Here is a 13,259-nt window from a genome sequence, read left to right as displayed (position 1 = left end):
GAAAAATAAATAAATAAAATCTTTAAAAAAAAAAAAAGAATGCACACAATACATTTACAAGACAATCAGGGAAATATGGATACTAAAAGGATATTTTACATTATAAAATTGTTAAATTTTTTTCAGGTATAATAAAGAGTATTTTTTTTTAAGTCCTTTTCTTTTAGATATATATACTGAAATATTTAGGGATGAAATGATGTAATATCTGGGAGTTGCTTCAAAATAATATGATATGGGGAAAGCATGCAGAAATATAAACGAAACATAATTGATCATGCATTTAAAATTTACTGAAGCTGGGTGATAGGTACATGGGGATTCATTATACCATTCTTTCTTTGGAATATGTATGATATTTTCCATAACAAAGGGTTAAAAATAATAATAATGCATCCAATATATTTAACCAGGTATAGAATTTCAGTTTTGTCAGATGAAAAAGTTCTGGAGTTTGTTGGCATAATAATGTAAATATACTTAACATCACTGAAGTGTACACTTAAAAATGTTTAAATGGTAAATGTTATATGTGTTTTACCACAATTAAAAATTGTTTAAATAATAATGCACCTAATATACCATGGGGAAAAGGATCTCTTGCAAAAGTGGAATGATTATTAACTTTTAAGAAATAGTAACTTCTCAAACATGGCTAGTCCCCAAAAGAAATGTGATTAAACAAAATGAGATTCAGGGCTGGAAGTTCTTGAACTTTCTGCAGGGCTCTTACTCTCAGCAATTTAGCAGGCAGGTTGGGCCATAGCACCATTCTGCACTTCTGCCCCAGTGACCTGCCACTCTACCCAACACCAAGCTCACCGCAACCAGAATCCTTCCCTATGTTAAAATTAAAATGCTCCATACATATTCTATGTTATGAGAGTGGTTAATGGTGGGGGGTAGGGTCTTAGTAAATAGAAGGAAACACAAGGGGCTTTGCAGATGCTGGTTTCTTAGTGCTGGTTACACAGATATATTTAGTTTATGAATAATCATTGAACTGTACATTTACGACACGTGCACTTTCTTACATGTATATTATACTTTAATTTTTTTTTAATTGTACTGCCCAGCAACAAACGAATGGTTCAAGGGATAACCCAGGACTTGTTTCAAGAAGAAAACTGGGTTGATCTGACCATCAACCAAAGTGACAACTAACTAAAGACTGCTGGGGAAAAAACAAACTGGCTCCCAAAGGTTCCAGATTACAGTACCAGATAATGAGCTATAAGCTTTTCAAAAGTGTTGTCTGGAGCCACATTCTTGGAAAGGAGGTTATTCCATAAGGCAGGAGGTAAGTTTACTACAGACACTAGCCTCCCACACAACAGGCAAGAGAATATTCTGATAGAAAGAGGCTGACGGGAGTTAGACCTGGGCCTAGCCCTGTCACTGCCAAACAGCAGCCCAAGGGTCTCCAGGCAAGTCATTCTGCCTTTGTTTTACATAAATATGGTATACCAACATGTGCCACTCAACTTCACATGGTTGTCACAGCAAGTATATGAGAGGATATATGGAAGAGCTTTGCTAAAGTTAAAGGTATCACACAGGCATCATTATAGTTTCTAATTTAACATTAAATAGGGACAAAGGGAATATCAGAGAGGGGGATCCTGGGTAAATTTCTCTTAATCTCTCCCTAAACTCTTCTGTAAATGGAATAGCAATTTGGCAAACTCGATTTGGCTCACACCTAGAACAGAGCCCAGCCAAGGGAAAAAGCACACTCAGCGATTAGAAGGGGGAAGGGGGCACAGACCCTACTGATGCCAACATACCTGCTCTCCACAGGCTGGCGGCTGCCCTGGCAGCACCACACCACAGACAGCAGTCACCCTGGAGGAGAGGTCAGCTGAAACAAGGTGTCCCTGTAAGTACTGCAGCTCCTTCTCCTTACGCCAAAGCGAGGCTTCTGGATTGGCCAAAACCAAGGCCTTCTCCAAGTCCTGCAGCTGGGTCTCTTCTAGTAACCTGAGGGAAATGAGGATCTCATCAATTACATTAACACACAGCAAAGCCACATCAAGATCTCCAGGAATGCTCCTGCTTACCTCAACCTGAAATGGATCAGTTCTTCACTATTAAAAATCTTCTTAAGGAATGATAACTTGTGCTCTTCATTCATACAGGTGACCAAAGCGAGACAACTGGCTGTGTACCTGGAGAAAAACACAGTATATAAACTCAGGACCTACAGCTGATTCTAAAGAATCAAGAAAATTTGCTAGCCAACTGAATACTAGAAAAGGAAATCTCATAGAAGTAATATAACACATTTAAGAGTGGAAAACAAATCAGGCAAGATAAATTCACTTGATGGAACATGAAAAAGGCGGAACTCCACTCATATCATCTCATTTCCCTTTGAAGTAACACGTGATTAAGGAAAGGGAGTAAGAATCCAAATTTTTTGTTTTGTTTTTTTTGTTCTGTCACCAGAACAAATGTAACAAATTTTAAATGGTCTCCTTTCCCTCCTCACACACACATCTCTACACTCCCTCCACCATCCCCACACTAGAGCACAGGAAAAGTCCAAAGCTACACACCAGCGGACCAAGGTGTCATGGCTTCTGAGGAGAGGGACACATACACTCCAGTCCCAGAGCTCCCGGAACACAGACTGCTCTTGCTGTAGAAACTTGTAGGCCGCTTCCATTAGGTCCCGGAGCTTCATCCGCCTGCGCCCATAGCGGACTGGATTAGCATCTGAACTCTCTAAGAAGAGTCTCTGAAACACTGGAGAAGTGTCCTTGAAATACCTCAGGGCAAACCTTCAGAAAGAGAGAGAGTATTTTCACTTGCTGGTGAGGATATCAAAGTATACATCTCAACTTTTGAAAAAGGATAGCAGAACATAACGGGAACTCCCAAGGGTCTGAGAATAAAGAAAGATAAATGCTAAAGACACCTAGTCCTAAGATTGTATCCTGTTCAAGTTCAGGAACCAGGATCACAGTATGAGATGTCTGACTAAAAGGATACAAAACCCACAAGTACTTACCACAAGTGTTTACTTCTGAAAATGCACTAATTTTCAACAAACATTTATTGATTTCTCATGATGAGCCAGACACTGTGTTATGTACCCAGGATATAAACCCAAGGAGATACTTTCCTTTTTCAGTTTCATAAAAACTTTCGTGTAAATTTAACGTTCTTAAAGTAGAAAATGTAGCAGAGGCGTTTGCTTTCTAGTAAGAAAGAGAGTCACTCACAGAAACAATGAGAGGCACAAAGATTCAACTGAACCTGGGGGGAGAGACGAGAAGAGACACTTTGGTTGCATCTTAAAAGATGAAGAGGAGATCCTCATGAAACACAAAGAAAGGCAGTAAGAGAGGAAAGGAGGGAGAAAAAGCGACAAGATATACAGAAAACAATTAGCAAAAATGGCAAAAGGACTTGAACAACACTATAGACCAACTGAACCTAACAAACATATACAGATTACTCCATCCAACAACAGAGGATATATGTTCTTCTTACATGCACATAGATCATCCTATAGGATAGACAGACCACATGTTAGGACACAAAACAAGTCTCAACAAATTTTAAAGTACTGAAATTATACAAAATAGCTTTTGCTGTCAAAATGGAATGAAACTAGAAATCCAAAGCAGAAGGAAAACTGGAAAAACCTCAAATAAATGGAAATTAAAGAACACACTCCTGAACAACCAATGGGTCAAAGGAAGAAATCACAAGGGAAATTAGAAAATACCTCAACACAAATTAAAACAAAAACACAACATACCAAAACCTACCGGATACAGCAAAAGCAGTGCTAAGAGGAAAGTTTATAGCTATAAACAAGTATATTAAAAAAGATCTGAAGTTAACAACCTAACTTTACACCTCAAGGAACTAGAAAAAGATGAAGAAACTGAACCCAGAGCTAACAAAAGGAAGGAAATAATAAAGATTAGAGCAGAGACAGAAAATAGAAAAACAACAGGAAAAAAAACATCAACAAAACTAAGCTGGTTTTTGAAAAGATCAAGAAAAGTGAGAAACCCTTAGGTTAACTAAGAAAAAAAGATAGAAGACTTAAATAACTAAAATCAGAAGTGAAAGACAGGACATTACCAGCTATGCCACAGAAATAAAACAGGTTATAAGAGAATACTGTGAACAATTATATGTCAACAAATTGGATAACCCAGAAGAAATAAATCAATTCCTAGAAAGACAGCATCTTCCAAGACTGAATCATGAATAAACAGAAAATCTTGGGGGCAGGCCCCGTGGCTTAGCAGTTAAGTGCACGTGCTCCGCTACTGGCGGCCCGGGTTCAGATCCCGGCCGTGCACCGACGCACCACTTGTCCAGCCACGCTGAGGCAGCGTCCCACATACAACAACTAGAAGGATGTGCAACTATGACATACAACTATCTACTGGGGCTTTGGGGAGAAAAAGGGAAAAAAGAAAGGAGGAAGATTGGAAATAGATGCTAGCTCAGGGCCAGTGTTCCTCAGTAAAAAGAGGAGGACTGGCATGGATGTTAGCTCAGGGCTGATCTTCCTCACCAAAAAAAAAAAAAAAAAGAAAATCTGAAGAGATCAATAACTACTAAGGAGACTGAATCAATAATCAAAAACTTCCCAACAAGGAAAAGCCCAGGATCAGATGACTTCACAGGAGAATTCTACCAAACATTTAAAGAATTCACACCAATCCTTCAAACTCTTCCAAAACACTGATGAGGAAGGAATACTTTCAAGTTCATTCTATGAAGTCAGCATTACCCTGATACCAAAGCCAGACAAAGACACTACAATAAAAGAAAACTACAGATCAATATTCCTGATGAATATTGATGCAAAAGTCCTCAATGAAATAGCAGCAAACCAAATTCAACAGCACATTAAAAAGATTATACACCATGACCAAGTGGGATTCATTCCTGGAACTCAATGATAAATTAACATACAAAAATCAATCAGTGTAATACATATTAACAGAATAAAGGAGAAAACCACATGATGATCTCAACTGATGCAGAAAAAGCATCTGACAAGATTCAATACTCTTTCACAATAAAAACATTCACCAAACCAGTAATACAAGGAAACTATCTCAACATAACAAAGGTCATATATGACAAGCCTACAGCTAACATTGTACTGTATGGTGAAAGACTGCATGCTTTTCCTCTAAGATCAGGAACAAGAAAAGGAGGCCCACTCTCACCACTTCTATTCAACATAATATTAGAAGTCCTAGTCAGAGAAATTAGGCAAGAAAAAGAAATAAAAGGCATCCAAAATGTAAAGGAAGAAGTAAAATAATCTCTGGTCGCAGATGACATGATTTTAGATGTAGAAATCCATAAAGATTTCCGAAAAACACTGTTATAACTAACAAACAAATTCAGCAAAGTTGCAGGATACAAAAACAACCCAAAAATATGTTGAGTTTCTATACTCTAATGATGAACAATTAGAAAAGTAAATTAAGAAAACAATTCCATTTATAATAGTGTCAAAAATAATAAAATACTTAGGAATAAACCTAACCAAGGAGGTGAAAGACTTGTACACTGAAAACTACAAAACATTGATGAAAGAAATTAAAGACATAAATAAATGGAAAGACATCTCATGTTCATGGATTGGAAGATTTAGTATTGTTCAGATGTTAATACTACCCAAAGTGATTTAATGCAATCCCTATCAAAATCCCAAAGATATTTTTTGACGAAATAGGAAAAAAAAAAAATGATCCTAAAAGTCATATGGAATCTCAAGGGACCCCAATTAGCCAAAACAATTTTGAAAAAGAACAAAGTTTAAGGATTCATACATCCTGATTTCAAAACATATTACATAACTATAGTAATCAAAACAGTATAGTACTGGCATAAAGCCAAACATATAGACCAATGGAATAAAACAAGAGAGTCTAGAAATAAACCCTCATGTATATGGTCAAATTATCTTTGACAGGGTGCCAAGACCACACAACAGGGAAAGGACAGTCTCTTCAAGAAATGGTGCTGGGAAAACTGGATATCCACCTGAAAAGAATGAAGTTGAACCTTTATCCTACACCATATAAAAAATTAACTCAAAATGAATTAAAGACTTAAATGTAAGACCCAAACCTATAAAAATCCTAGAAGAAAACACAGGGGAAAAGCTTAACAATACTGTATTTGGCAATGATTTCTTGGATGTGACACCAAAAGCACAAGCAACAAAAGCAAAAATAGACAAATGGGACCATATCAAACTAAAAAGCTTCTGCACAGCAAAGGAAACAATCAATAGAGTGAAGAGACAATCTAAAGAATGAGAGAAAATATTTGCAAATCAGATATCTGATAAGAGATTAATACCCAGAATATATAAAGAACTTCTACAACTCAACAACAACAAAAAAAACTCAATTAAAAATTGGACAAGGGCCGGCCCGGTGGCTCAGCAGTTAAGTGTGCGCACTCTGCTAGGGTGGCCTGGGGTTCTCGGGTTTGGATCCCGGGCATGCATGGACGCACCGCTTGTCAAGCCACGCTGTAGTGGTGTCCCATATAAAGTAGAGGAAGATGGGCACGGATGTTAGCCCAGGGCCACTCTTCCTCAGCAAAAACAGGAGGCTTGGCAATGGATGTTAGCTCAGGGCTAATCTTCCTCACAAAAAAAAAAAAAAAAAATTGGACAAAGGACTTGAACAGACATTTCTCCAAAGATGATATGCAAATGATCAATAAGTATATGAAACATTACCAATCATCAGAGAAATGCAAATCAAAACCACAATGAGTTATCACATTAGGATAGCTATCAAAAAAAACAGAAAATAACAGTTGTTGGTGAGGATGTGGAGAAGTTAGAACCCTTGTGCACTGTTGGTAAAACTGTAAAATGATACAACTGCTATGGAAAACAGTATGGAGGTTCCTTGAAAAAATAAAAATAGAACTACCATAGCCACTCCCCACGGAGCAAACATATTATCATTTTCATTACAGATTGAAATACAGTGCATCAAATGACACACAGACATATGATCCAGCAATCTCACTTTTAGGTATATAACCAAAAGAACTGAAAGCAGGGTTTCAAAGAAATATTTGCACACCCATGTTCGTAACAGCACACCCTTGTTATTTCTCCTATTGTACTCCTTGGCATGATTGACTGGGAGGAAACCCAAGGAGTTGGAGAATGAACAAGAGCAAATTCCTCTGTGCCCTGTATGTGTTGGGTCTATGATGGAATCTATTGGTTTAGCTCTTTTATTACACTCTCATTACCCAGGCCTACTCTGAAGTGGGAGTAGAACAGCGAGTCTGTCAACAGCAGGTATTATTATCCCCAGTGAACACATAAGGAAAGTGAAGTCTAGAGTGGTTAGGTTTTTACTTAAGGTCACAAAGCTACTAAACGTAGAGTGGCTATTTGAATCCAGCCACTCCAACTCCAAGCTCAGATACGCGATTCAGTTGCTCTACTGCAGACATGAAGAAGGTGGATTCATCAAGAGTTGGAGTTTTCTAAGCAGGCATGAACAATGGACAAAAGAGCAGAAATTAATAGAAAGACAGCAACCACAATGTGGAAAATAGAATTTCAACTGCAGAAAGAAGGTATGAACAGGAAGGAGCTGATAAGCAGGAACAAAGAATTGGCAGTCCCAGTGAGGAGAAAGAACAACATGTTAAACATACTTGAGCAAGTGAACTAGTGGGATAGGAGATGGCAGTCCAGGAAGGAGGCATTTGAATCAGTGATTTCAAAGGTGGTGGTGCAGATGTGAATTAGGCCCAGCGTGTAACCACTGCAGTGAGCAGGGTAGGTGGAATGAAAAAGAAGTGCACTGCAGATTAGTCAAGGAACAAGGAAGTCAGCATTGTATGGGTGTTCCAAGTGTGATGATAGGAGCTGGGGTGGAGAAGAAGATGGTGGGCCAGGTGCCAAGTTCTTCAAAGAAGGAAGAGATATAAGGAGGTTGGTCAATGATGACAAAAAGCAGCAGCAGGAAATAAAGCAGAAGATGGCAGGTGCCATAGAGACAAGGGTTATACAGAATAGGGAAAGACTGTCCAGAAAACTTCACAGAAAAGGAGAACACCCACTAGACATGCTGACCTTGAGAGATGAGGAGGCTGAGATTAAAGAACCCCCACTTGAGTACCACAAGGGACACGGTATTCTCAAGACCATCACAAATCAGTGAAGGCAAGGAGGCAAAAGGAACATTCAGAGAAGAGGCTGAGTATATAAGAAAGTGTGCAGGTTATGGGGCAAACAGAGGTCACAGCACATGGGTTTAGACGAGAGAAGACACCTGGACTTTGGCTGGGTAAGATGATACAAGAATGAGAATTCAGGATATGGATGGGAAGGCTTGGACTTCAAGGAGCAAGTCAGGCAAAACGGAAAGAGGCTTGGTAAATTAATACTCATGGTATTCTGAAGGAGGCTGGACAAATGGGTCTTAAAACAGTTAGCTGTGGCTTGGAAGAGACCGGCAGCTGTGGTGTGGGAGGCTGGTATTCCATTAGCTCGGGGGCAACTGGTTTGGCAGTGCATGTGGGACCAGCAGGAAGCAACAAACAAACATGTAGGTAAATAAGCAGTAACCAAATGGTCAACCTGACCCAAGGTGTCTTTGAGGAGGGTAAGGGGAGATGAACAGAGTGCACTGGCAATGGCCCTAAACCTGTGTGGCAAGTGGGGGACTGGGGTCCACTTTAAGTATACAAAAGGGAGTCTGGTCAGTATTCCCTCCCAAACTGAGTTGACTACAACACCCTTTTCTCTAGAGACTCATCACTTTTAGGCAATGCTCTAAAATTCTCACCTAGGGAATGATGGGTGGACCAATAAATCATTTTTAGTCAGAGAATAACATGATCAGATTTTTCCCTAGGGAATATCCAAAGACTGAGGAGAAGGATCTCTTTCCTGGGGCAAGAGAAGGAGTCATAAGGTTTAAAATACAAGGAACACCACCCAGTTAACTATCTAGTCTTGGATGAGCCCCTCACTTGGGCAAGTCATCGTGCTCCTTCTAGCATCTAGAAATAAGACATGTGGTCCAGTTCTGGCTCTGACACTTAGAACAACTTAGTTAACCTCTCTAAATATTGGAATGAGACTAATAGTGCCAGAATATGTCACAGTGTAAAGATTAAGAAGATAACGTATATCTACGTACTTAAACACTATAAAGGCCTGTAGAAAGATATGTCATTACTAAAACACCACCATTCAGTTTCAAAATTCACATTCCCAATCCCCACTGCAGAACTATAAATATTCATGTCCAAGGATGTTCAATGTCACATTCTACATCAAAAATCCAAAAACAGGGGCCAGCCACGGGGCTTAGCGGTTAAGTGCATGCACTTCGCTACCAGCGGCCCAAGTTCGGATCCCGGGCACGCACCAACACACCGCTTGTCCGGGCACGCACCAACACACCGCTTGTCCGGCCACGCTGAGGCGGCATCCCACGTACAGCAACTAGCAGGATGTGCAAGTATGACATACAACTATCTACTGGGGCTTTGGGGAGGAAAAAAAAAAAAAAAGGAGGAGGATTGGCAATAGATGTCAGCTCAGGGCCGGTCTTCCTCAGCAAAAAAAGAGGAGGATTGGCATGGAGGTTAGCTCAGGGCTGATCTTCTTCGCAAAAAAAAAAAATAATTAAAAAAAAAAATAATTCAAAAACAGTCTCATTGCCCAACAAAGGAATAAGAAGTAATAAAATACTACGCAACTATTAAGACAATTTTATTTACTGACATACAATGATGTCCATATGTGACTAAATTTCAAAATAAGATGCAAGTTAAAGATTATAATATGTAATTTTTATTAAAATTAGTATATTATTAAATGTTCGTTTTTAAATTTTATTAAAATTTTTATTTTAAAAATATGTGTACAACAAATGTTCTAAAACTGACTATGGTAATGGTTGCATATATCTATGAATATACTAAAAACCACTGAATTGTACACTTACGTGGTATATGAACTATATCTCAATAAAGCTGTTTTTAAAATGTGTGCATATAAACATGTTAGTGTGCATACTCTGGGGTGCTGCAAGAGTGAGAAAGAAAAAAGAGATTTGGGAGGAAACATACCAAACTACTAATAGTGTTATCTCTGGAGAGTAGGATTTCAGGGTGGAAAGGACATTTTGCTCTTTACAATTCTGTATTGTTAAGTATTATTTGAATATATTACTTTTGTAATGAAGAGAAGAAAGGAGGGTATTTTTTTCCTCACAAGGATGCTGTCAGATAAGTAAAATAATTCTTGGAGGGGGAGAAAAGTCTAAAATTAAATACTTTATGGAATTTCTGAATACAGTTTTGAAACAGAGGTGTATAAAAGCATAACTACTTCTGGTCCCTCATTCTGTTCTATGCCAGCATGACTGACTGTCCATATACACACAGCACCTTACGCATGGAGCATGCTCTACCACAGCATTCTACCTGCTACTGTTCACAAAAGACCGTAACTGGGTCCATACATTATTGCTCTTTCTAATCAAAGACAGAGAGCACTGATGTGGATCCACATGCCCAGGACAAACTGGCAGCAAATGCAAAACCAAAGCCAAGAAATTAAACCCAATACAATCCAAATGAACTTGCATGATTATTTTTTCCCTCCTGGGATTATAAACATTAGCTATAAGATGCTGTTAAGATCAAGTTCTGTATAAGTCAGTCAACAAATACTTGAATGGCTCACACAGGATGAGTAGACAGCAACACAAAATGGAAAAAAAGAGCATGGGCTTTGGAAGTAGCCAATGTAGGATTCAATTCCAGCTCTGTCACTTTCTAGCAAGGGGACTTTGGGCAAGTTATTTACTACTTCTGAGCCTCAGTCTCCTCATCTGTAAAACGAGAATAACACCTAACCTCTGAGGGTTGGAGCCAATGTCTATAAAATGCAAGAGTAGTTGTTGTAGCAGTGCTCTTTTATTAATGAAAGGCAGCTTCCACAAGATTTGCATGCCACGGTTGAGAGGAGAGTGTGTTAAAGGGACTTGCAAGGACCAGGGAGAGAGGAGAAGGAAGAGGGAAAGGAGGAACAAACTGGAAGAAAAAGCAAAGAACTAAAAGATGCAAAATGCAAAAGTAAGGTACAATCAGAACTTAAAGTTACACTCTTGAGAGAACACCAGGGGGAAAAAATCAACACATACTGTAGTATATTAACCATCTGAAACTGTCTACAAAGCAATAGCTGAAGAAATTTGGGAACAAAAATTTAATCCAGGTGAAGAATGGAAAGTTAGAAACAAAACTAGATGATTTTTTTAAAAAGAGAACTTGGAAAACCCAACATATCACAATACAGAAAGCATTAACAGATGGGGAGTGTTCTCAGAGTCCTGACAAAAAATTTGCCAGAGTGAAAAATGTGTTCAAGGATTCTAGGTGCAAAAACAGTAATGAACCAACAACAAAAAAATGGTATGTTTGTGAGGTGAAGGATGTGTTAACTAACCTTACTGTGGTAAACATTTCACAATATACATGTGCAACAAATCACCGCTAGTATACCTTAACCTTACACAATGTTATACGTTAATATCTCAATAAAGCTGGGGGGGAAAAACCAGTAATGGACAACTAGCATAAGCAAAGAAAAAGAAAAAAGAAATGTCTTTTTTTTTTTTTTTTTTTTAATAATTTTATTTATTTATTTATTTATTTTTCCCCCAAAGCCCCAGTAGATAGTTGTATGTTGTAGTTGCACATCCTTCTAGTTGCTGTATGGGGGACTCGGCCTCAGCATGGTGGGAGAAGCCGTGCGTCGGTGTGCGCCCGGGATCCGAACCCGGGCCGCCAGCAGCGGAGCGCGCGCACTTAACCGCTAAGCCATAGGGCCGGCCCAAAAGAAATGTCTTGTTAAGACTAGTGAGGTACTTCATGGAAACCCTAAAGAGATAGGCAGCTTGGCCTCCAAAAGAAGTGTGAACCCAGAAATGAATGGCACTAGTAGGGAGCTTGAGTGGGTTCCTCCCCTCCAGTTTCTCTTGTTTTTTTCTAGATTTTCATCCCCATCCCATTTGTCTTCTCTTCATTCTTCCTCTCTTCACTCTTCCTCCACAATCTGCCATAGTACAAAACCTTCTCTAATTTCCAAGAGGATAACACTCTCTTTTTTCTTTAAGGATTTCCTTGCTCCCCTTAAATATTTGGCTCACACCTCTATTAACATATTGTATTCAATTGTTTGCAAGTACAGGAACCCATTATATTTAACTTTCTTACCCCCATGACGTGTCCCAGAGCTTAAATGAAAGGACTTCTATATTTATCTATTGAATGAATGACTGCACCCTATCTAAATATATTATTAGGTATATTCCTAATACTTTAGGTATATTTCCTCTACAGAGGAAAATTGGGGCACACGCCTAATCAATCAGCTATATTTCTTAAAACTAAAAATCAAAATCCCATTCCACATAATTACTAATAGCTCATTTTACATCATGAATTGATTCATCATTTACATACAGCTTTTTTTTTTTTTTGCTTGTTTCTAAGTTACTCTATCACAGGCACTTTTATAAGCTGCATTATATCATTTTTGGAACAAGGTAGTAACATAAATAAAATATAAAATAAAATACACTGCCTTGGCTAAATGAAAAGAAGAACAAGTGTGTGCCTCACATTCATTTAATAAGAACATAAAATCTGAAGCTGATGGGAAACCAGATGTAGCTAATCCATCATTTTAGTAATTCTCAAACACAATCCAGAAGCACTCTACCATAAAGGCTTAAGAGAAATGGGGGTTCAAGTTACCCACACGTCAATCCCACAGGGTAAGTATGGGGTAGTCAGCACACCCTGTGAAACAGTACCACAATCAAATACATCCAAATGATTAAAGCACCAAGTGAGGCCACATCCCAATTATCAACCCACAGCATATGTTCCTGATTACCATACCATGTAGGATGGTGATCTTTACTTTGCTCTTTATTTTCTAGTTCCACTAAACTGGGCCCATTTTTTCCCTCTCCTTTTAGCAAAGGTCATACAAAGTATGGTTTTCCCCTAAGCCTTCATTTCTTATTCTCTCATTCAAGGACCAGACTAGAGATTATACTTCCAAGAAAGCCAGAGAGTACTTACTGTGTTGATGAAGACTAGATAAATAAGAGATGGATATAAGAGATGCTCCTATTAGTACACAGAATATTATTCATATTTACAGTGAAAGTTCTTTATCTTCTCAATTACAAAAG

General features: G+C 38.5%; 1 protein-coding gene across 1 annotated transcript in view; it reads right to left on the bottom strand.

The window, feature by feature from the left end:
• Positions 1-13,259, bottom strand: part of MDN1 (midasin AAA ATPase 1) — a 173,539-nt gene that overhangs the window by 138,168 nt on the left and 22,112 nt on the right. Inside the window, exons 3-5 of the mRNA XM_058566628.1 lie at positions 2,559-2,783; positions 2,061-2,168; positions 1,788-1,980 (exon numbers count right to left, since the gene is read on the bottom strand). Coding sequence (XP_058422611.1) covers positions 1,788-1,980; positions 2,061-2,168; positions 2,559-2,783 — 526 coding nt within the window. The remainder of the gene's footprint in view (positions 1-1,787; positions 1,981-2,060; positions 2,169-2,558; positions 2,784-13,259) is intronic.

The sequence above is a fragment of the Diceros bicornis genome, chromosome 23 (genome assembly GCF_020826845.1).
Source record: "Diceros bicornis minor isolate mBicDic1 chromosome 23, mDicBic1.mat.cur, whole genome shotgun sequence".
Taxonomy (NCBI): Eukaryota; Metazoa; Chordata; class Mammalia; order Perissodactyla; family Rhinocerotidae; genus Diceros; species Diceros bicornis.
The sequence above is the reverse complement of the archived record's forward strand: the minus strand, read 5'-3'. Positions and strand labels throughout refer to the sequence as shown.